Source organism: Ranitomeya imitator, chromosome 2 (assembly GCF_032444005.1).
Source record: "Ranitomeya imitator isolate aRanImi1 chromosome 2, aRanImi1.pri, whole genome shotgun sequence".
NCBI classification, from domain to species: domain Eukaryota; kingdom Metazoa; phylum Chordata; class Amphibia; order Anura; family Dendrobatidae; genus Ranitomeya; species Ranitomeya imitator.
The window spans coordinates 40153353-40179416 of record NC_091283.1 but is presented as its reverse complement, the minus strand read 5'-3'; the positions used below and the strand labels follow the sequence as shown (position 1 = coordinate 40179416).

At 42.4% G+C, this 26064-nt stretch overlaps 1 protein-coding gene across 1 annotated transcript in view; it reads left to right on the top strand.

Annotated features, from left to right (window-relative positions):
• The window catches only part of PLEKHG2 (pleckstrin homology and RhoGEF domain containing G2), a 100881-nt gene that overhangs the window by 31224 nt on the left and 43593 nt on the right, over positions 1-26064 (top strand). Inside the window, exons 3-7 of the mRNA XM_069746516.1 lie at positions 7521-7595; positions 10601-11037; positions 23247-23347; positions 24433-24499; positions 24952-24998. Coding sequence (XP_069602617.1) covers positions 7547-7595; positions 10601-11037; positions 23247-23347; positions 24433-24499; positions 24952-24998 — 701 coding nt within the window. The 5' untranslated portion in view covers positions 7521-7546. The remainder of the gene's footprint in view (positions 1-7520; positions 7596-10600; positions 11038-23246; positions 23348-24432; positions 24500-24951; positions 24999-26064) is intronic.

Sequence of the window (26064 nt, the reverse complement as noted above, 5' to 3'; positions counted from 1 at the left end):
GGCAAGCAGAGTTTGTCCTTTTTTTTTTTATCAAACTGCTATTGGAGACAGGAGTTCCCCTTTATGAGAACAGGTCATGGAGCATTTGCCCCCTTTTCTCCCACATTTTCAAGCCCAAGATCTTTTGAAACCTATGAAGATTAATCAGACAGTATGGACAATGAGCTGGCCCATGGCCCAGAAATACGAGCCCCAGACTCTACAATTCACAGGAATGAGGGCATGTTACATGTAGCGATGAGCTGACAAGGAGCGGACATGTCTACGGGTCTACAGCCTGTGACGGGATCTGGGATGAACACTGCGGAGATATTAGTTACACCGGCTCATTGTCGGGAAAGACATTTTCAATGGTTGGCAAAGTGTAATCATCGTAAAATGTGAGCAGTCTATGAAAGTTTTTCCGGAGTTCAACTGTAAGGACATAAAGCTTTTCTCCTAGTCGTGCACATGGGTGATGCCAAGACACGTCCTAATGCCACACACCGGACACCGTGCCCAACCATAAATCCCAGCCATAGTCCTCTGGGCAGCATTACAGGGCAGAACAATCACTGTTCTGTTTATAGGAACATTTTACATGCACACCACATTATAGTTATTGGCTACGTCTGGTTAGAATTTGTGCAAAGCCACGGACATGGGTCATCTATGGTGGGGCATGGGTTCTCTATGGCGGGGCATGGATCCTCTTTGGTGGGTCATGGATCCTCTATGGTAGGACATGAGTCCTCTATGGTGGGACATGGGTCCTCTATGATGGGTCATGGATCCTCTATGGCGGGTCATGGATCCTCTATGGTAGGACATGAGTCCTCTATGGTGGGACATGGGTCCTCTATGATGGGTCATGGATCCTCTATGGCGGGTCATGGATCCTCTATGGTAGGACATCAGTCCTCTATGGTGGGACATGGGTCCTCTATGATGGGTCATGAGTCCTCTATGGAGGAACATGGGTCCTCTATGGCGGAAAATGGGTCCTCTATGCTATGTTGGTGCATGGGTCCTCTATGGTCCTCTATGTCCAGCCATAGAGGACCTAAGGTGGGGCATAGGTCCTCTATGGCTGGACATGGGTCATTTATGGCGGTGCATGGTCCTCTGGTGGACATGGGTCCTCTATGGCAGGACATGAGTCCTCTTTGGCGGGGCATGGGTCATTTATGCTAGGACATAGGTCCTTTATGGTGGGGCATGGGTCCTTTATGGCTGGACATGGGACATTTATGGCAGGGCATGGGTCTTCTATGGTGGGGCATGGGTCATTTATGGCGGGACATGGGTCCTCTATGGCAAGGCATGGGTCCTCTATGGCGGGGCATGGATCCTCTATGGCAGGACATGGGTCCTCTATGCTGGGGCATGGGTCCTCTATGGCGGGGCATGGGTCCTCTATGGTGGGGCATGGGTCCTCAATGGCGGGGCATGGGTCCTCTATGACGGGGCATGAGTCCTCAATGGCATGGCATGAGTCCTCAATGGCGGGGCATGGGTCCTCTATGGCAGGTCATGGGTCCTCTATGGCAGGACATGGGTCCTCTATGGTGGGGCATGGGTCCTCTATGGCGGGGCATGGATCCTCTGTGGCAGGTCATGGGCCCTCTATGGCAGGACATGGGTCCTCTATGGTGGGGCATGGGTCCTCTATGGCGGGACATGGGTCCTCTATGGCAAGGCATGGGTCCTCTATGGCGGGGCATGGATCCTCTATGGCGGGGCATGGGTCCTCTATGGTGGGGCATGGGTCCTCAATGGCGGGGCATGGGTCCTCTATGACGGGGCATGAGTCCTCAATGGCATGGCATGAGTCCTCAATGGCGGGGCATGGGTCCTCTATGGCAGGTCATGGGTCCTCTATGGCAGGACATGGGTCCTCTATGGTGGGGCATGGGTCCTCTATGGCGGGGCATGGATCCTCTGTGGCAGGTCATGGGCCCTCTATGGCAGGACATGGGTCCTCTATGGTGGGGCATGGGTCCTCTATGACGGGGCATGAGTCCTCAATGGCATGGCATGAGTCCTCAATGGCGGGGCATGGATCCTCTATGGTGAGGCATTGGTCCTCTATGGCGGGGCATGGGTCCTCTATGATGGGACATGGAGTCCTTACAGGTCTGCACTACTATGTTCTGCACTAGGGTGTTCTACAAGGTCTATGTACTGTCATATGTTGTGGTGTCAGGTCCAAGTGCTGCTAAATGTTGTGCTGTCAGGCCCATGTACTATCATATGGTGCATTGTCAGATCCCTTTGTTGAAGTACAGTGTGCTGTGAGTTTTCCATAATGCCATATGGTGTGCTAACACATCTGTGTATTGACATGTGATGTAATAACAGGTCTTTTATCCTACCCTGTAGTGTACTGCCATATTGTGAACTGTGGGATCAATGTGCTGCATCATGTTGTGCTATCAGGTCTCGGTACTTTGATATGGCATGAAGGCAGATTCACATACTGCTATACTGTGTACTGTTAGGTACGTGAGCGACAGTATGGCGTGAAGAGGTTTGGTGTGCTGGCAGGTCCGTGTACTTCCATATGTGTTGCCCCTGGGTTCACATATTGCGATATGGTGTACTGACATGTATGTATACTGCTATATAGTGTACTGACAGTACTGTATACTGCCATATGGTGTGCTGTCAGACCTGTGTGCTGCAGCATGGTGTGTTATTATGAAGGTATACTGCCATATAGCGTACTGTCATGTTTGCGTGCTGCATGTAGTCTACTGACAGTCCGGTGTACTGTCATATGGTGTGCTGCAATATAGTGTACAGTATACTGATATAACATTGCACCATACTACAGCACACAGATCTGACAGCACACCAAATGGCAGTACACAGGACTGTCAGTACACTTTATGGCAGCACACCACATGGCAGTACACCATATGGTAGTGCACAGTTATATTGGTATACTGCCATATGGTGTACTGACAGGTCACTGTGTTCTATAATGCACCATATTCTCTACTGAAACAAGGCAGCTCCATAGGAGGCACTAGGATGTACAATATGGGTCCCTGGCAGACTATGGGCACCATATTATGGATCCATTACATGTGAGCAGGAGATCTATTAAATCTATTGTCTCTGGCTCTTTCAGTGGTGGGCTGTCGGGATTACTGGGTGGTAGATGTGAGAACATTCCCTTTAATGTTTTGGACCCTATATGTTACCTATGAGCTTCCCCCACATCATATTACAGATCTGATCCTCGGCGCGGAGAACAGTAGGCATAAGCCAACGCTCGGTACAGAATCCAAATCTTTCCATGTTCAGAAGTGGAAACTCCTCGTACATCATCCGGAAAGAACTTGAAGACAGATTAAGCTTTTCATCAGAGACAAATTATATCAGAATCACATGTGAAGGAAGCAATTAAGATGGCGAAACGCTCCAAGCTGGGATGAAACACAAGCACAACCTCAGGCGTCGTCTGATAAGTTGCCCAGGACTCAGAACAGGGATATTTCTTCTCCACTCACTGGGATCGGAGATCATCAATGGCTCTTTATGGTAGAGGGGGCTAGTAAGTAGAAGGGGCTTGCCGGATCCGGACCCTAATCTATTAAGTAGAGTAGAAAGAGGCTGCAAAAAGCGTCTCTCTCTGTGGAGGACCTGAGAGTCCATTGATATCAATAGGTGCTATGTAATTCTTCTCTTCCCCAGTGGGGGTGCTGCAGAGAAATCAAACACTCGCTAAAAGGTTCTCTCAAAACTGATTGCTAGTGATCAGCCAAATATCATGGGACCCTTATAGTAAAAAGAAACAGGACTAAATGGACAAGACTACTTGGGCCCAACTATGGCAAGAATGGCAGGAAAGTCTGCGTTCTGCTGAAATGCAAGCAGAGGCAACTTTAAATTTGCCACCCATGGGAAAGTTTTATTTAGGACATTGATATATTTGGGATTGTGTTTTTTTGTATGTTTTGGCGTACTTTGTTACCTAGTATTACCACTTGCAGTACCATTTTTCACCACTACTTAAGGCATCAATTCTTTAGACATCAATGGAACAGCGCCCCCATCGATGAGCCATAACCTCATTGGGTGGTAGATCTTAAGGCTGATACAAAGAATATCTGTAAATATTTTATTTGTTAAAGTTAGTCATAATCAATCTGTAGGATTCCCACATCTTAGATAGGGACAGCTATACTGGGCGGTCATTTTTCATTGAACTGATTCCTAGTAAAGGAAGAGGTATTTTTTCCCCACATACAAAAATGTCTTATAAAATACATAACTTGCTCCACGAAGCTGGAATACAGGAAATTTGTGGCATGCAACAAAATATGGCTTATAAAATAGATAAATTGAGTTTGCACATGCTCACTATTGCCCAATGTCCCCTGTGTAGAAGAGTAGTGAGCATATGCAACAATTGCTCTATTAAAGGGAACCTGTCACCCCGTTTTTTCAGATTGAGATATAAATACTGTTAAATAGGGCCTGCGCTGTGTGTTACAATAGTGTATGTAGTGTACCCTGATTCCCCACCTATGCTGCGAAATACATTACCAAAGTCGCCGTTTTCGCCTGTCAATCAGGCTGGTCAGGTCAGGTGGGCGTGGTGACATCGCTGTTTCTTCCCCAGCTTTCCGTTGGTGGCGTAGTGGTGTGCGTATGTCGCAGTGACGAATCCACTGCGCGCACGTGAAGAAGCAGCGCGCGATCTGCGCTATTACCCCCTGTCATCGGTGGGGGCGGCCATCTTCCTGGGGCCGCGCGTGCGCAGATCAAGTGCTCTGCTGCACGGGGCTTCAGGAAAATGGCCGCGGGATGCCGCGCGTGCGCAGAAGAGATAGCGGCGGCCATTTTCCCAAAGCCGAGTTTGCAGATCGCGCGCTGCTTCTTCACGTGCGCGCAGTGGATTCGTCACTGCGACATGCGCACACCACTACGCCACCAACGGAAAGCTGGGGAAGAAAAGAGCGATGTCACCACGCCCACCTGACCAGACCAGCCTGATTGACAGGCGAAAACGGCGACTTTGGTAATGTATTTCTCAGCATAGGTGGGGAATCAGGGTACACTACATACACTATAGTAAGGACACAGCCAGGCAGCATAATAGATACGCAAGGAGGGTGAAGGCACTAAATAGAGCAAAATAACCCCCCACCAAGCAAAAGAGCCAACTCCATAAGAGTATATAGATCAGGAGTACACAAGGAGCATAAGGGTAATCAAAAAATATCAATACTTTATTAAATTACATGTATACATACAAAGTGTAAATATAAATAATGTCAAGATAGCGACAGAATACAGTGCTCAAGGATGGTTAAAATAGTACACAAGTGGGCAACTTGATAAAGCCATCTTATCTGCGGGCGAAACGCGCGTCGGGGGTCGCATAGGTGGATCCCGTCCGGTGTGCCCTGTCCTGGTACCTTGGTAAGTGTAGCTGTGTGATACTCTCTCCTCTAATTGCCACTGGGCATTGTCAATGTATTGGTGCATTTATACTTATACACCTATAGCAGCACACTTTTACCGTTTCCTTGCACACTGGTTCCATGGACGGTGCACACCGGGGGTTGCCCACTTGTGTACTATTTTAACCATCCTTGAGCACTGTATTCTGTCGCTATCTTGACATTATTTATATTTACACTTTGTATGTATACATGTAATTTAATAAAGTATTGATATTTTTTTATTACCCTTATGCTCCTTGTGTACTCCTGATCTATATACACTATAGTAACGCACAGCGCAGGCCCTATTTAACAGTATTTATATCTCAATCTGAAAAAACGGGGTGACAGGTTCCCTTTAACTGTCTATAGGAGTGATGGTCACACATGCTCACTACAGCTCCATCGTCACAGGGACTCTGGACTCCCTCTTCTCACAATTCACAATGGCTGCTTTCCCCCCATGGTCTTCGTTAATCTAGTAGTCCAGTTAGGACAACACCTTTAATGGTCAACCCAAAAGGAAGATGGCTCCAAATTTAATGTGAGGTTTCCTAGACCCTGATAAAAAAAATCACTAACAAGGCTCCTAACTATCACATGACATTTATAATTCCTCTTTTTAATGGCACGGAGGCCTAAAGATCGCAATACATCTTAAACACATGTTGGCCAAACTGAATAATTGTGGTGGACTACCTAACGTGGTCTTGTGGCTCACTTCAGATTAGAGCTGTCTGGTCAAAAAAAGAATTCAGCATATTGGATTTCATCCTTGGTTCCAGCCAGATGTTACAAATACCTAAAACATCTCGGGAAGACTTGGAAAGAAGAGGAAGATCTGTCAGCTAAAGTAGGGTTAGGCTCACAGATACGACCACCTTTAGACAATCTCAGATATCAAGGTCAAGGTACAATTTCAACTTGTGCAACCACAATAATGACCCAACTTCCATCAAATTGGTCTCCCCTTTTGGTGATGGGTAAAGTGGTTTTTCGGGACTCACATATTAATGATCTATCCATGGGATAGGTCATCAATATGAGATTGCATGGGGTCTGACAACCAAAACCCCCACCAAGAAGATGATATCTGCTTTAGAAGCCGGATGTAAGCAACGTATGAAACGGAAAACCACCACTCCGTACATTGAGTCGTGGCTGCTGCCGAATCCTGAACTTTATGTCACATTCAAGGGTCCACATTTTTCTTAAAGGACACTCTTTCAGTCTCTTTTCCAAATGACAATCAGCTGATCGCTGTCGTCCCAATATTGATACTTCTACCGATCACCTGTTTTCGGTGAAGGAGACTATGGACATGTTTTTGCTTTGGCTAACAGAAGGGGTTCCCTTCCAGAGGGTCAATCTAATTGACTAAAGGAGACATAGAAAGGGTTGCCCAGAATGGTCTAACCCTCCTTGAAGACACATAGCAGTGTGCTATCCGAACACAAACACAAGAACGACCATACAAAGAAGTGACATTTTCGCGAACCGCTTTTTTGGTTGGCGGCGCATGATTTATAGGCCGCACGGCTATTTCCTTTTCTTGCTGTCATTAAATTAGGTTGTGATAAATTACTGCATGCCTCGTTCCCATTTTTTTACCCCTTTCAGCACAGTTATATGTGAGGTTGGTGGGTTCACTTTAATTGCAGATATGGTCGATATAAACCAGTAGTAATAATACCGTTGGGCTGGAGGATTAGACCACAGGTTGTTAAATGCAGCCTTAGCTCCTCATCCGCTAAGTGGAAAGTAATTTGGTAGACCAGATACATAATTCATCTTTATAGATCACTGACCCATAGGATCTAGGCGTGAGCGGAGATCAGATCAATGGCGCTCCCTTACACAGTATGTACTGAAACATCGAAGAAACGCCACATTTTACTAATTTCTTTTTATTATAGATACAACATATAGATACAGGCTCATATGAATTGTAATTTAACCATTTGTTTGTTTTTTAATTTAATATGTATCTTATTCCATTTTTTTTACTTTAAACCCTACAAATTAGAGACAAAGCAATATCTAAATATTGCTTAACGTATCAAGCATTTTTTTTCACCACAGGACGGGGAGACCCCCATCTTTTCAACATGCCGGAAGGAGTCCTGAAAGGAAGCAGAAAGCGAGCAGGTGAACAAGGTAGGTTCTTCAAGGAAAACTCTAGAAGACATGTTCAATTTTCTGAAGTGTCCTTTCTACCCCCTCACCTACCTTAGAGACGTTTCAGTGTAAAATGCGAAGGATAAATTAAAAAAAAATGTCTCTAATATAAAAGCAGCATAATTGGTGACCACAGTGAACCTCATAAAGCATAGAGATCCAATGTGGGTAGTTTTGGTGGCAAGGTCTATTCGTTGGCAAACACGTATTGCCTGGCAAGTTCCTTAGAAGATTGGTCATTCTGAAGAGAGTAAAGAATTTACAGATGCATGCTTTAGATTAATCTTATGTCGTGCAAATGATTTTTCTTTTGTTTTTCTAAGTACTTGGTTTTAAACAACTGATGAGAATTTTAGCTTGGTAATGTTGGGTTCACATAGGTAATCTTAGGCTATGTTTGGTAATGTTCTTTTAGTTGGGTAATATTGAGTTTGGACTAGGATCTAGGGTCAAGCTGGCTAATATAATAGGTTTAGTTTAGTAATGTTGTGTTTGGTTGGATAATGTGGAAATTAGTTTGTTAATGCTAAGTTTGGTTGGGTAATGTTGGGCTTAGTTGGGTAAAATTAGAATGATTTTGATAATGTTGAGTTTAGTTGGTTCATGTTGAATTTAGTTGGGTAATTTTGGGTTTAGTAGGATAATGTTGGATTTAGTTGGGTAATGTTCGATATCGTTGGGTAATGTTAGGTTTAGCTTAGTTGGGCAATAAATTGGGTTTAGTTTGGTAATGCTAAGTTTGGTTTGATAATGTTGGGTTTAAATTGCTAATGCTGACTTTCAATGGATAATGTTGGGTTTAGTTAGGCAATGTTAGATTTACTTTGATAACGCTGGGTTTAATTGAGTCATGTTAAATTTGGCTAGATAATGTTGCGTTTAGTAAGATAATGTTGGATTTAGGTGAGTAATGTTGGATTCTGTTGGGTAATGTTGGGTTTAGTAAGATAATGTTGGATTTAGGTGAGTAATGTTGGATTCTGTTGGGTAATGTTGGGTTTAGTAAGATAATGTTGGATTTAGGTGGGTAATGTTGGATTTTGTTGGGTAATGTTGGGTTTAGTAAGATAATGTTGGATTTATGTGAGTAATGTTGGATTTTGTTGGGTAATGTTGGGTTTAGTAAGATAATGTTGGATTTAGGTGGGTAATGTTGGATTTTGTTGGGTAATGTTGGGTTTAGTTTGGTAATGTTGAATTTGGTTGGATAATGTTGGGTTTAGTTGGGTAATTTTAGATTTATTTTAATAATGTTGGGTTTAGTTGGGTTATATTGGGTTTAGTTTTGTAATGTTGGGTTTAATAGGATAATGATGGATTTAGCTTGGTAATGTTGAGTTTAGTAAGATAATGTTGGATTTAGGTGGGTAATGTTTGATTTTGTTGGGTAATGTTGGGTTTAGTTTGATAATGTTGAATTTTGTTGGATAATATTGGGTTTAGTTGGGTAATTTTAGATTTATTTTAATAATGTTGGGATTAGTTGGGTTATACTGGGTTTAGTTTTGTAATGTTTGGTTTAGTTTGATAATGTTGAATTTGGTTGGATAATATTGGGTTTAGTTGGGTAATTTTAGATTTATTTTAATAATGTTGGGTTTAGTTGGGTTATACTGGGTTTAGTTTTGTAATGTTGGGTTTAATAGGATAATGATGGATTTAGCTGGGTAATGTTGGGTTTCGTTGGGTAATATTGGGTTTAGTTTAGTTGAGTAATATATTGGTTTTAGTTGGCTAATGTGGAGTTTGATTTGATAATGTTGGCTTTGGTAGAGTCATGATAGATTTATTTTGGCAATGTTGAGTTTAACTGAGTATTGTTGGCTTTGATTGGGCAATACTGATGTCACAGCTCAGATATCCCAGGGTTAGGTGCTCCTTCCCTATCCCTAAATTTAGAGACCACCCTTGCTATCCCTGCTCCCCGGATTACTTATAATGGTGAACACGCCAGGGCCACGTACCTTACTGAGCTCCTAGTTCAGCCTTAAACTATCCCCATCCCAAACCAGGAAAATGGGGAGTAGTAGCATATAAGAATACACAACCCAGACTAACAAGGGAATATGTAGAGGGATAAAGGAAAATACCAATCACACAAATATGCACTCACAGACAACAGAGCGGAACTCTAGGGAGTGAAGGAAAGGAAAAGAAAAACAAAAGGGAGAGGATGAGGGTAAGCATACAGACAAAAACTTCAAACAACAGTCTTTAGAGCAACACTCCAACCACCTCATAAAACAACATGCTCCTCCACGCTCCTGAATCGGGGGAGAATTAACTTAACACTGGCAATCCTAATTGCTACAAGAGAGTATATATAGGATAGGAAAGTGTCCAATACTGAACAGCTGAGACCATCAAAGCTGGAAGGATCCAGCAACACTCAAGCTAAACCGATTATCCCCTGCACTGGTAACAGACACCTGCACCACTTATTATGACGGTGAAGGAGTAGGAGAAATCAGACGCTGTGGTCTTCTGTTCTTTCTCTGTCACGGTAAACCTGTGACAATTGGGTTTAGTTTGGTAATGTTGAATTTGATTGGGTAATGTTGGGTTTACTTGGGTAAAATTATATTTATTTTAGGGCTTAGTTGAGTAATGTTGGGTTTGGTTGGGTAACAATGGGGTTTGTTTGGTAATATTGGATGTTGGGTTTAGTTCAGTAATACTGAATATGAAGATTAGTTTGACAAAGCTGAACTTTTTTGGGTAATATTGGGTTTCTTAGTAGGGTAATGTTAGATTCACTTACCTTACTACCTGGCTGCTGTTTTATCTAGGATCTGTGACTACAGCCTAGCTACAGATTCTGCCCATAGTCTTGTCACAAAGATTTGAATAGTCTTTATGTAGAGAGATACGGCCATAAGCCTCAGACTATATGATGACTATCAGGCAGAATCTATGAACATGGCGAATGTGCCACCATTGATCCAAAATCTAAAATAAATGTATCATGTTCTCTTTTTTTCTAGCTGCCCCAAGGCCTTCATCTGTCAGTTCTCTGAGTGGAATAGCTGCCGGGATGTCTGGCAGCTGTACCTCCGTTAATACCGTGTGTTCGGACAGCGACCGTCCAGTTAGTCTCAGCTCTTCCACCTCTTCGGCCTCCCTTCAGGACAGTCACAGCTCATTTGGTAGTAGTGGGACCCTGGGATCCTCCCAGTATTGCAGCCCTTCCTATCCTCAACAAGATGGCAGTGATATAAGTCTCGACCTTACGCCGGTGGCCCAGTTGGAGAGTGAACACAAGGTGCTGTCTAATGAACGAGCCTTTCTTGGCTGTACGTGGTCTCCGATTTTACGCAAAGCAAAGGATCCTAAGGCCAAGCTTTCGCACGTGGACAGAGTGGTGCTAGAAATTCTGGAAACTGAGCAGGCCTATGTCCGAGATCTAAAGAGCATCGTAGAGGTGAGAGGACCACTGCTTATAGGTTGTATCTTCTGGGCTTTTCCTATTTTTCATGCATGTCTCACATTTTATGTCATTGTTGCATGCCAAGATGGTAACCTGCCATTTATGTCCCTCATCATGTAAGCAGCCATGAATATTGCTGTACTTATTGAAGTGAAACGTTAGTAAACCTATTTGGATGTCATTAGGGCTTAGAAATACAGATTTACACCACACTGATCAAAGCAACAATCTAGTGATAAGTGTGGGCAGAGGGTCTAAGAAAGCAACTTTTACATTTTCATCAAGGACCTGACATGAAAAAGACGGATGTCCGCCCAGCTGTCCGTGCCACACACTTGTATTATTAGCTCAGAGGCAGCTGTGGCGTCATATTCCTCATAACTGGCATGTCTGTGCTAGAGAGCGGTGCCGTCTTTTAATGCCGGGAATTTGGGGATGTTCTGCACCCAACTATTCGCTGGTGTATCATTAAAGGAAAGAATCTTTCAACTTTCAGACATGATCAGCAGATGGTGTACCGGCTTCTGAGGAAATGTCCTCCATTGAAATGCTATCAGTCTGGTCTCCAAGGGTTGAGATGGTAAAGATGGATACAGCTGACACAATAGCTTACAGGGGTATTCCCAACCTTACCACTGAGGTAGATGAGGAGGTATTCCACAATTCTTCAACAGCTCAAAAAACAAGCATGGTAGATCCTTCCATAGCGTTGGACATGGGAGTAATTACCGTACTAATGTAGTAGGTAGAGCAGCTGCTGAGTGGTCCAACAACTAGGAGGGCCCACATCCACTGACACGTAAAATTACTGCATTACAACTTCTCAGCACCATTATGTTTCGGATCATTCCAATGCTGTGACATCACTGTGAGTGTTATCCCTGTTTTGTGACATCACTGTGTGCAACATTCTAGTACTGTGACATCACTGTAAGCAGTTTGCCCGTGCTGTGACATCACTGTGAGCCTTATCCCGGTGCTGTGACATCCTTGTGAGTGCTATTTCTGTACTTTCACATGACAGTGACCATTATTCTTGTAATGTGACATTACTGTGAGCATTAGTCTATTACTCTGACATCACTGTGAGCTTTATCCCTGTGCTGTGACATCACTGTGAGTGCTATTTCTGTAGTATGACATCATTGTGACCATTATTCTTGTACTGTGACATTATTGTAAGCGTTAGTCTGTTAGTCTGACATCCTTTTGAGCATTATCTGTTTTCTTATATTACTGTGAGCATTGTCCCTGTTTTGTGACATCATGTGTGCAATATTATATTACTAACATCTCTGTGAGCCTTATCTGTTTTGTGACATATTGTGAGCATTATCCGTTTTGTGACATCACTGTGAGCATTATGCCTGTTTTATGACATCATGTGTGCAAAATTCTAGTACTAACATCACTGTGAGCATTATGCCCATGCTGTGACATCACTGATAGCATTATCCATGTTTTGTGACCTCATGTGTGCAATATTTTAGTACTAACATCACTGTGAACATTATTCTTGTACTGTGATATTACTGTGAGCATTCATCTGTTACTCTAACAACACTATAAGTTTTATCCCTGCACTGTGATATCACTATGAGCATTATTCCCATTCTGTAACATCATGATGGGCACTAGTTTGACATTACTGTGAGCATTCTTCCTACACTTTGACATCCCTAAAAGTATTATAGTACCGTGACATCACAGTGAGCATTACTCCTGTATGGCGATATATCTGTGTGCACTATTTCTCTACTTAGACATTATTCTGACCATTATTCCTGTATTGTGACGTCACTCTAAGCATTATGGTATTACTGGGACATCACTGTGAGCAATAATACTGTACTGTGACATCAGTGTCAGCATTATTCATATACTAGAACATAGCACTATTTGTGTATTTTACATTACTATGGCCTTTATAGTGGTAATGTGACATCACTGTAAGAATTATTATAGCACTGTGACATTATTGTGTGCTTTAGTTGTGTAGTGTGACATCACTGTGAGCTTTATCTCTGTACTATGACATCACAGTAAACATTATTATACTGTGATATTACTGTGTAGTTTATCCATGTACTGTGACATCACTGTGAGCAGTATTCCTATACTGTGACATCACTGTGTGCTTTATCCCTGTACTGTGACATCGCTGTGTGCTTTATTCCTGTACTGTGACATCGCTGTGTGCTTTATTCCTGTACTGTGACATCGGTGTGCTTTATTCCTGTACTGTGACATCACTGTGTGCATTATCCCTGTACTGTGACATCACTGTGTGCTTTATCCCTGTACTGTGACATCGCTGTTTGCTTTATACCTGTAATGTGACATCACTGTGTGCTTTATTCCTGTACTGTGACATCGCTGTGTGCTTTATTCCTGTACTGTGACATCGCTGTGTGCTTTATTCCTGTACTGTGACATCACTGTGTGCTTTATTCCTGTACTGTGACATCGCTGTGTGCTTTATTCCTGTACTGTGACATCGCTGTGTGCTTTATCCCTGTACTGTGACATCGCTGTGTGCTTTATCCCTGTACTGTGACATCACTGTGTGCTTTATCCCTGTACTGTGACATCATTGTGTGCTTTATCCCTGTACTGTGACATCGCTGGGTGCATTATTTCTCTACTTTGACATTATTCTGACCATTATTCCTGTTCTCTAACATGTGTGTAAGCATTATTATAGCAGTAACATTATTGTGTGGTTTATTCCTGTACCGTGACATCATTGTGTGCTTTAGTCCTGTACTATGACATCACTGTGCACTTTATTGCTGAACTGTGACATCATAGTGCATTATTCCTTTGCACTAGTGACACCAAAACAGCAATGAGATTTTCAATATTTAGAACTTACTGCCAAAGATGGTCACGATGGAACAAAGCTCCAGCGCAAGTTTTGCTATGGTTCATGTTAGACCCATGCTTATGTTGACCGTATACTTCGAGCAGCGAGACATTTCCAAACACTATGGAATGTAGGAGTCCATGACTTGTGAAGACCACATAGTACTCTCACTCCATAAAGGTGTCCACATACCTTAGATATTTGTTGACCGAACCGCTTGTTTGTCCAACAGCTATTTCTCTACCGCCCCCATAAAAAAACCAAACACTCTCCCTTGAGCCAAGCATTCATTCCCAATAAGGAGAAGGAAGAAAGCCCCTGGCTGACAACCTGAGCTTATCCCACTGTAGAACAAAAGGATTGGGGTGGTGAAATTCACCATGCCCCATAGTACTTTCCCTCACCGAAAACAGAGGATCTGTCCAACTTTTCTCTAATGTAATGGGCTTTACAACTAGTCATCATTAATAGTTATAACTTTCCATCCTCGGGCAAGGAGGAACATTGAACGTAGACTCCCGTCGATAAGACTTCCATAGCATTTCATATACGATCATAATCATGTTTGGGGAAAACTCATTTTGGTCCAATTTTTTTTTTCTTTGCGTAAATTAATGGGCTCTTCTTTCCTCCTTGACATCCCTAACAACTTCTTCAGAGATGTAAAATTGAAAAATACATACCTTAGCCATGATCTCACGCAAAGTACCAGTAGACATGATTGTCGACATTGTTGTACCCCAATTTTACCCTATGGTGGAACTTTTGCCAATCTCAATCATCTACTCTAGGCTTCTACGATTTAGGTGGTTGAGGGAGAGTGTTGCAAAAGACTATAACCCAAGTTAATTTGCAGCATTGGCTAGCTTTTTTCATCTTAATCCCTGTAATTCAACTAGGAATCATTAAAAAATATGATACCGCCCAATTTTTCCATTAATTCTAGTTCCGAAAAAAAGTTACGATCCTCCTAAGAAAAATAGTTTAAGAGTGAGATGTATTGCATTTCTTTTCTGATCTCTGATGGTGGGAGCCCTTACCAGAAGGTTGCAGTCAATGGTTTAAGGTTCCACATCTGCCCAATGATGGATGTGTAGTTACTCGAGCTGAATAAACTGGTGGCCAATGATATTCTTGGAATTCCAGAGATTGCTGAGACCCAGCGTCTCTATGACACATTCCCACTGGGCAGAGGTCATTGTGTGAGGGAGAGCAGACCACACTAACGTAATATGGAGTCTTTCTTCATGGCTCTTCCTGCTCTTAGCAGTGGGAGAGTCACATTGTAAGAGGTTACGATTCCCACCGGGCAATGCTTCGCTGGCCTGTGCTCCTCACACTCATGAGGTCGTTCATATGGACAAGCCGAGTGACGTTGAGAAGAAAAACATTAAAAAAAAAAATCTATGTATACTAGAATAGGAAGCAATCCAGAGAGTGACGGCAGATGCACAGGAAATATCTGTATACAGTAAATGTTTTTACACTGGGTTTTTTTCTTCTTGTGGATGATGAAGTTGTCTACATGTTCATGTGAACGAGCCATTTACAATAACAATGTCGTTGAATCTGAGCCATAAAGTAGCAAAGAATTCGCTCTCCTAATGTCCATGTAATCCTATAGTCAACTTGGAAAGAGGGGTTGTAAATCTATTGATGATATGGATGTTGTTTTACTTTAGGAAAGCTACCCCAGGAGGCCCCAAAAATGGAAACCACTCATATTACAATGTCTTGTAATCTCGTGCTCCCAGCACCCATCTCCTTCATGCCCCCAATTCATGGAAACTATGATAAAAGTACGAGGGGCGATCCAAAAGTGGTGGATCCAGGTCTCGTCCATGGTTAAAAAAACGTGACAAAAAATTTTCCTTGTCTGCTTGGAACTTTTCGAGATTTGCTATTGAAATGTCAACTCGTTTCTTCTTTTGCTCGTCGGTTAACATTTTTGGCACCCAACGCGCGGAGACCTTTCTCATATACAATTCTTTTGCAAGGATTCTTTGAATACTGCCATATGAGATCCCTGTGACCTCAGCTACATGCCTGATAGTCACTCTTCGATCTGCCAAGACAACTTCTTCAACTTTTTTCACGTTTTCTTCATTGAGGGACGTGGATGGGCGTCCTTTACGATGTTCATCTTCCGTCGATGTTCTTCCCAGCTTAAATTCCTTGGCCCAGCATGCAACTGTGGAATATGGAGGAGGAGTCCCCCAATGTTTCCACCAAGTCGCTGTGTATGTCTTTGGTAGTCATTTTTTTCAAGCAGAGGTATTTGATGACCGCTCTGAGCTCGTTCTTTTCCATTTTGATGTTCACTCCTCGGCAGTTCATATTCAAATGAATGTAGCTCCCGGGAATCGTGGTCTATTTAAGTGATTTTTTTTTCCTGGACTAGTGGGTACCTAAGAGAGAAGAAAACATTTTATTTTAATTTCTGTGTGCAATAGAAATGACCGATTATCATTACTTTTGGATCGCCCCTCGTAGAGTGGAAGCTGGCACACAAAGTAGGAACGATCGATGACAGCTCATCGGGTGCATGTGGGGAAGGCTGAGTAAATCCCGCCATAGACTTTACATAGCTGCCCGCCAATGCTTCAGCTGATCAATTGGCCAGAAGACTCTAGCGGCCATTTATCTCCCAGGAAGAGCTTCAGCAGTCCAAAATTGAACATGCGTGATCTTTATCTCCCCATATCATCTGTCGAAAAAGAGTCGAGAAGCTCCCATACACATTAGACTGTTGGCCAAACGGGTCAATAGAGTTACCGTAGGTTCTGCCAACAGTAATCTAATGTGTATGGGGGCCTTAACCTTGGCTAGGCTTTTCTGGTGACAGTTTTTCCACAGGAAGAACAAAAATGATCGGTTGCTGGAATTCAAGAAGCCCGACCCTTATCTTTTTCCCACACACATAATGACAAGTACACGATGGTACAATTTTTCTTGACATGTACAGAAACATAGACTCACATTCACCAGGCAGAGGCCAAAAGTAGGTTATTTTGGCTTCCATCTAGCAAGTACACATCTGCATGCCATTTGTTTTACTGTATGGGAAAGATTTCCTATACAAATAACCACTATAAAGAAACATATTCTGCTTGTTATACATTTTTTTTACAATGGGTCCATATGGTGGGCGGATGATGGCAATCGGCAGGTTCGGCCGCCTTTTATCAAATGTGTATAGGGGCCTCTAGACACCAAAATGAGTGGAAGATTAGCACTGTGGCTTCCTTTATTAATGCAGGCATGATGGACCCAGTAACAACAATTGCCCTTGCCTTCATTTTCAGGATCATGGTTGTCCTAGAGATCAAACATACAGTGATGTACATGAAAAAGCTGGGTGACATCCAAAAGAGAGAAAGCTGTAGCAGCCTTAAATATGAGCGTGATAGATATTCGCGAAAAGGCTCCCATTTTCCGATCATTTTCTTGCATAGTGATGCTTCCTTTACTACCTCTTTCCCTTCCTTTCTCCATGTATCTCCTCCATCCGTGGTCTCCCTCTTGCTGTAGAGGCCTCCTATGAGATTCCAGAGCAGAGTTCCTGACCTCTAATCCGGTTTGGGAGAATTGCCCTATTTGTAAGCAAAGTTTCCCCGGGCGTAAATCCACAGGGAATCGGCTCCTCAATTACCGAAGAGACTGCAGAAAATTACAAAATCTTATCAGCAGTTTGGAAAGAACATTTCTAATGACCGCCTTGTAAGATCTTGGACTTTCCAACTTTCTGAAGATCTTAATAATTAATCGCAGATTTGTTTCATTTTTAGAAAAAAAAATAGTTTGCAAATCGGAGTAAAGAGTAAAAATCACCAATACGACTACCATTAGGCTGGAGCTAAACAATGACTGTAGGAAATCAGCTACCTACGTCTCTATAATGCCACCTGGAATACCCTTTCAGAGGCCCGGGACAGCTGGGTTCAGTAATGGTGGCCATACTGACTTGTCCCAGGGCTGGTTCCTAATCGCTCCTTTCCACAGCCGCTCACATAATTAGTAGAACATCATTCATTTTGCAGGCTCATGTGTACAGCAGATGTGCCTAGCCAAGAGGATCAGGGGCCCAGATGACTATCTTTTTTTATGGGTAGAATTCCAGCACCAAATTTATAATTTTTTGTGCACCATTTTGCTCTCTATTTGTTCCTGAGTCGGGATCGTGATAGGGCCATGGTGCATATGTTATTCGGGACAGATGTACTACATGTGAGCCCATTCTACTGTGACTTTAGAATGAGTTCTAATTTGAGGCTACTATTTAAACAAAACGTTAGCTCAATGCCAAGCAGCAGCTGCAAAAGCAAATACAGTTCTGTATGTGGAGTTCAGCTTCGGTCTGAACGCAGTAAAAAAGGACACAAGGGAACTGAGGCATAACTGGTGGCTTTCTTCTGCCTTGCTTTGGTTCAGCTAGGTGGAAGTGAAGAAAAGCCCTAAGCAGCATCTTATTTTGACCTATATTTAAAAGGGTTGTCCAGTCCTCTGATAAAAGTCTGCAGTCAATCCATGGGACTGCAGACATCTGAATCCTTACAGCATGCTGTGCGCATTCAGCTGGGATTCGCCAGTATTGCCAGCAAGCCAAGCAGCCACGTGACGGCATATATGCAATTTGCATGCTTCCGGCCACATTCCAACTAGACGTTCTCGGCCGCGCTCAATTCCAATGAATGTGGTCACAAGAATGCAGATGAGATATTTACGGTCACGCGATTGCCCGCTCTCACTGGCAATTCCCAAGAATCCTGAGAGTACGCTATATGGATTCCCGACATCTACAATGATATAGACTGACTTCAGACTTTTATCAAATAATAAATAATAATAATCTTTATATAGCGCTAACATATTCTGCAGCGCTTTACAGTTTTGCACACATTATCATCACTGTCCCCAATGGGGCTCATAATCTAAATTCCCTATCAGTATGTCTTTGGAATGTGGGAGGAAACCGGAGTACCCGGAGGAAACCCATACAAACTCCTTGCAGATGTTGTCAAAGGTGGGATTAGAACCCAGGACTCCAGCGCTGCAAGGCTGCAGTGATATCCACTGAGACACCATGCTACCCCTATGCCTGGACAACCCCTTTAAATAGGGCCCATCACTTGCACTTTGTGTCATTTTTTTTGCCTGGTGTAAACGCTGCTGTTCTCCTGAAACCAACATTGTTTTTCTTTTGTTCCTGCTCCTTTCTGTTCCTCCTCTTCTTTGTATGGAAATCTAGTCTTTTTAGACAAGTGGGCGTGGTAAAAATCTTATTATTAGGAAACCTCTTGATGTCCACACCCACGTGATAACAAGATTAGACATATATACAGGAATCAGAAGAAAGACAGATTCAGAACAACGACATCTACACCATGAAAACAATACATACCGTAATTATGGCAAGTGACGTGTCATCAATGTTTAAGTGCATATTTGTGAATATGATGTCCCTACATCCCAACATTCTATCCTTATTAAAGTATAGAGCAAAAATGCAATCCAGAAACAAGGATTCGGAAGATATGTTTTAAACAGCACCAAAGATTTTTACTGTATTTTTTTAGGAAACCCAAAATTGTATCTACCGTACTTTTGCAGCTGCTGCTTGGCATTGATGTTATGCTGCTGCTATGCAGGGAGATGCAAGCTCCACTAGATGGCAAAAGAGTGGTGGGAGGATTAATCACTGCCAGAGCAGACCTGCAGCGCACCAGGTGGCAGTAGGATAGTCAAACAAGCAGGGTCGACATAGGTCAGTAGTGCAGTACCAAAGGAATAAAGAAACACAGAGTCAGAGACAAGCCAAAAAGGTCAATACCTGTCAGGAGCGGAAATACCAAAGACAAGAGACAAAAGCAGGTCAGGGTCCAAGCTGAGTCAAGTACCCGGTAGTCCACACACGAAGGGAAAACACAGTGTCGGGACAGGAATGCGTCGGGAAGAGATTCCGACGCTAGCGTTTAACGCACTGCACAATGGAGGCAGCGGATGCATTTCTCCGGCGCATCCGCTGCCCTATTGTGAGGTGCTGGAGGAGTTCCGGCCGTGCATGCGCGGTCAGAAAAAGCGATCCGTCAGGAGCAAAAAACTTTACATGTAGCGTTTTTTGCTCCCGACGGTCCGCCAAAGCACGACGCATCCGTCGCACAACGGATGTGACGTGTGGCAATGCTTCGTCAATACAAGTCTATGGGGAAAAAACGCATCCTGCAAGCACTTTTGCAGGATGCATTTTTTCTGCAAAACGACGCATTGTGACGGATTGCAGTTAACGCTAGTGTGAAAGTAGCCTTAACAGACATGAGCACAGTCAGCAAAGGCAGCAGGACAAATCAGAGTTTAAGGCTACTTTCACACTAGCGTCGGATTCGGCCCGTCGCATTGCGTCGGGCCGAGATTCCGACGCTAGTGTTTGTTGTGCCGCACAAAGGGTGCAGCGGATGCATTTCTCCAGCGCATCCGCTGCCCCATTGTGAAGTGCGGGGAGGTGGGGGCGGAGTTCCGGCCGCACATGCGCGGTCGGAAAAAGCGGTCCGTCGGCTGCAAAAAACGTTACATTTAACGTTTTTTGCTCCCGGCGGTCCGCCACAACACGGCGCAACCGTCGCAAGACGGTTGCGACGTGTGTCAATACGTCGCAATGCTTCGGTAATGTAACTCTATGGGGCAAAAACGCATCCTGCAAACTACTTTGCAGGATGCGTTTTTTCCCCTAAACGACGCATTACGACGTATTAAAAAAAACACCAGTGTGAAAGTAGCCTAAGCAGGGACAGCTACTCACGCTTTAGCAGAAAATATAAATGACACCGCCTGCAGGACTCAGTGGAGAGAAAAAGCGGACCAGAAACCAGAAAGAGGCAGAGAAAAGTTAATCCTTGACATGACCAGACTGGGAAGGGGAGAATAGGTCTCAAAACCTGGCCTGGATCATGACAATTGAACTCTCTATTACAGTATTCTTACCCAAGCTTTTCTGTTTTACTTCACCCTTTGCTGCATTTTATACAACACATAATTATTCAGGACCAGAAGAAAGTATTTGAATAAAGCCATGTGAACGAGGGTTTCAGGTTTAGGGATAAAGTAGAAACGATAATTCACTTATTGGATGGTGATGTCATCTGGATGGTTTCCCTTTGTCAGCTTATCTGTCTGATGAGTACTCATTCAACACTTGCTGTCCAAACCAGGAAATCAGCAATAATGTTGGAATGTCTGCCTTCAAGTATGGTTGAGTAGATAAGTGCATGATTCACCCGCTTCTACACAAAGGTGCCATGTTCGCTGTATGCACGTATTCAACATAGAAGGAGAAATGGTCTGGATTAGGTTGGAAAAACCAAACAACGCGTTTCTGGGAAGCAACCAAGTCTCACTTTTCTGCATACAGCAGTATGACTACTAATACATCAGCTGTTGGCTAGACTACTTCAATAAGAGACAGTACAGGAAAAAAAAAACATCTGTCCTTGATGAAAAGAAATGATGCCAAAGAACACAGGTACGTTTGGCAAAGAAAGTGCTCCTGTGTGTGGAGGTGTCGGGAAAGATAGATTGATCGGCTGAACCATCATTCGGCCAAGTGCTATCTATTGTGTATGGGGACCTTAATTCACAATTTTTCAGGAAGCCTACAATATATACAGGCAGCTGTTTAGTGGCATCCCCCTGACTGAAGAGTTGTTTGAAGGTAACAGCTATCGATAGGATAAGCCATAAATATCCGATACATGTCGGTACTGAATCTATCTCGAAAACAGAGTTCTGTGTGACAGGTAGCAGTGTATGAGTGACGTCTAGTCCTGAGCTTCCATGAAACAGTGACATTTTCATCTTTCAGACATTTATGTGATATCTTATCAATACACCATAAATGGCCCCACTTAAGGCCCCGTCACACATAGCGACGCTAAAGCGATCCCGACAACGATACGACCTGTCAGGGATCGTTGCTGCGTCGCTATGTGGTCGCTGGTGAGATGTCAAACAGTGAGATCTCCCCAACGACGCAGCAGCGATGCGGCGACCTGTAGCGACCTGTACAACGATGCTATTTCATGACGATTCAATGTCAACGAGGTCGTTGGTAAGGTGTCAAACACAGCGATGTGTGCTACCCAGCGGGACCTCAACGATCAAAAAAAGGTCCAGGCCATTCCGACACGACCAGCGATCTCACAGCAGGGGCCTGATCGCTGCTACGTGTCACACATAGCGAGATCGCTACTGAGGTCGCTGTTGCGTCACAAAACTTGTGACTCAGCAGCGATCTCGCTAGCGATCTCGCTATGTGTGACGGGGGCTTTAGGAGAGGTATTGCAAGTACAAATACTTATCTACTACATTAGGAGATCCTCTAGATTGGTAGTGGTCTGATAGCTGAGACCTCCACTGATCACCACAACAGGGCACTTTTACTCTTGGTGCTCATCTATTCATTCTTTATGGGACTGCCAAAGAAGCTAGGCACTGTACGTGACCATCTTCCATTTTACCAATGACACGGAGAGAACACTGTCACCTGAGATACCAATGGATGGATAGTGGCTAGAGGTCAACAATTCTGCTCGACCAGCCCTGGTCCATTGTTCATTCCGGTCTTCACTTCTAAGCCGGGCATCCTTGGCACCTTTTGCGCTTACTATGCAACATCATGGCTTTGTGGAGACTTTTCTCCAGACCTTGTGACGTCATCAACAACCTAGTAAGCATCAAAGGGGTCCAGTATGTCGGGCTGAGGTTGTCAGGCGCAGAAGTAAAGACCAACTTGGAGGACTAGACTGGACTTCAGACGAGGGTGGGGCAAATCGAATTGCTCATCTCTGATAATGGCCCTGCAGGATCAGTTGTCAAGATTGTATTTTGGACCCTTACAGCTCTGAAGCAGATTACAGAAATAATTGCTGATGACCAAAGTGTTCTCTCCACGTCGTGGCCCCCGCCGACAGTCTGGCATAAGTCTCAGTGGAGGAGGTTCAAGCTCACGAGCGCCAATGCAAAAGCTCCAGCGGAGACCCTAATTATTGAAAGTCTTTTATAGTATTGGACTTTTCACGTAGGCTAAATAGACTTTTTGGGCCACTTAGGCTTCAGGGTCCAGGGGCAACTGCAACCCATGCATCTGATAGGTCTGATGACAACTAGAGATGAGCGAGCCTGCTGGGATACTTATCACAACCTCTGCACCCCCACAGCTGCACTCCTCCATTGGCAGCCATGGCAGTAGTGCTGACCTTAACCATTACTAACGTATGACGTGCTATATTGGACGGCTATCATCTCTGTGCTTTAATGTTCTGTCTCCCATGCTTTCTCTTTACAGGATTATTTAGGCTGCATTATAGATTGTGGTCAACTCCCCCTGAAGCCCGAACAAGTCAGCACTTTATTCTGCAACATAGAAGATATTTATGAGTTTAACAGGTGAGTTTGATTACTACAAACCCTGAGTAGGAGCTGCGTGGCCTTATTTTTTTTTTCTTTAAGGGGTCCTCCAGAATTAAACATTCGGTAGTTATTAAAACAGGTTTATAAGAAAAGCAGAGAAGTCGCCCATAGCAACCAATCAGATTGCTTCTTTCATTCTCACACAGGGCCATAATAAATAACAGCTTGGATCTGATTGGTTGCTATAGGCAGCGTCTCCACTTTTCCCCTAGCAACAGGCCTAAAAAAAACAAACATGGCTGCTTTCCTCCAAAAACAGGACAGTATTGCAACTCAGTTCCATCGATTTGAATGAGATACTGGTAAGTTTTTGTCAGACAGCCGCCATGTTTTAGATTTCTCACTGTGGTACTTTAATAACTGAGTTTAGTTCCACTTCTCAAAATGGTTTATGAGTAAAAAACTAATCACAATGAAGAAATATATTTTTCCGGAAAAATGTAAGAAATAGATTGATTTGACATGGAAGCTGTGATGAAATCCGTAGTGGTCGCCCATTGACTTCATAATCGGGCCTCATTCATCAAAACTGTTATCGGTGACGACGACCATAACAACCAATCAAAGGGCAGCTTTCATCTTTCTAGAGCAGTTTAGAAAATGGAAGCTGAACTTCTATTGGTTGCCATGGGCATCAAAGTCAATCTTAGGCCAAGTTCACACGTTCAGTATTTGGTCAGTATTTTACATCAGTATTTGTAGCCAAAACCAGGAGTGGGTGATAAGTACAGAAGTGGTGACATGTTTCTATGATACTTTTCCTCTGATTGTTCCACTCCTGGTTTTGGCTACAAATACTGAGGTAAAATACTGACCAAATACTGACCGTGTGAACGTGGCGTTACCATTAGGGCTCATTCAGAGGACAGCAGATGGTCCAATACAAGTGAATGGGGTAGTCCAGGTGAATGGTGGTCCGCACGTAAAAAAAATCACTGCATCTGTTTTTTGGGTCATTATTGCCCATTAAAGTCAATGGGGGCATAAAAAAGGTGACTCTGCCCACATTTCATCCATTTTTAATGTTTCCATTGTAAATATTGTTAACTGCTCTTTTACAGCGAGCTGCTTGAAGAGCTGGAGAATTGTACGTCGGCTCCCATGATTGCTGAGTGCTTTGTCATGAGGGTAAGACGCCCCCTGCTGCTCGTGTTAAGTGTCGCCAGCACCCAAACTTGGACTGGAGGAGACACCTTTCAGTATTTCGGCGCTTTTCCATGTTTGTAAAGTAGGGTGTTGGGTCGGAAAAAGGTTACAAGCCCCCCAGAAGACATAATGTATGTCTATAATGTGCTGTACGGGCAAGACACAATGTCACCCCAATTACTGGGGGGGTTCGGGTCAGAACCAGTCGCAATGTACAAGATGTAATTGGTGGGATCTGCATATAAGATTTTTCGTGGTAAGAGCTTGTGTTCTTGGGGAGAGGGATTTTGTTTTATCGGATTTGTTGTGAGTAATTTCAATTGACTCAGCGGTTTCCCACACTGAGTGGCTGATAACAGAGAACAAGGTGCCGCATTCAACATCACCTCATTTGGGGTTTGGTTTTTACTCTGATATCAATTTTTTTTTTCCAGAGTGAAGAGTTTGACATCTATACGCTGTACTGTATGAACTATCCCAGGTAGGGGTTCATCATATACGACAATTTAATATCAAAGGATCAAATGGAATGGAATACAATATAATCAAGTATAATATCCTAATATATATAATGCAAAATAATACCATATAATGTAAAATGATATAATATGTAATGTAATATTATAGAATACAATATACTAAAGTATAATATCCTAATATATACTGTATATATAATACAATATAACGTAAAATGGTATAATATGTAATGTAATATTATAGAAAGCAATATAATATAGTATAATATCCTAATATATACTGTATATATAATTCAATATAACGTAAAATGGTATAATATGTAATGTAATATTGTAGAATGCAATATAATATAGTATAATATCCTAATATATATAACGCAAAATAATACAATATAACGTAAAATGATATAATATGTAATGTAATATTATAGAAAGCAATATAATATAGTATAATATCCTAATATATACTGTATATATGATACAATATAACGTAAAATGGTATAATATGTAATGTAATATTGTAGAATGCAATATAATATAGTATAATATCCTAATATATATATTACAATATAACATAAAATGATATAATATGTAATGTAATATTATGTAATACAATATAATATAGTATAATATCCTAATATATATATAATGCAAAATAATACAATATAATGTAAAATTATATAAAATGTAATGTAATATTATGGAATACAATATAATATAGTATAATATCCTAATATATATATAATATAATATAATGTAAAATGATATAATATGTAATGTAATATTATATAATGCAATATAATATAGTCTAATATCCTAATATATATATAATATAATATAACGTAAAATGATATAATATGTAATGTAATATTATAGAATACAATATAATGTAGTATATCCTTTTATTTATATATACAATATATAATGCTAAATAATACAATATTTGATAATACAAAATAATGTAAAATTATATACAATGCAATATTATAGAATACAGAATAATAGAGTAAAAGGTAACATGATAGAAAAGGACAAAATACAATATATTCTAATGTGATAGAGTAGAATAAA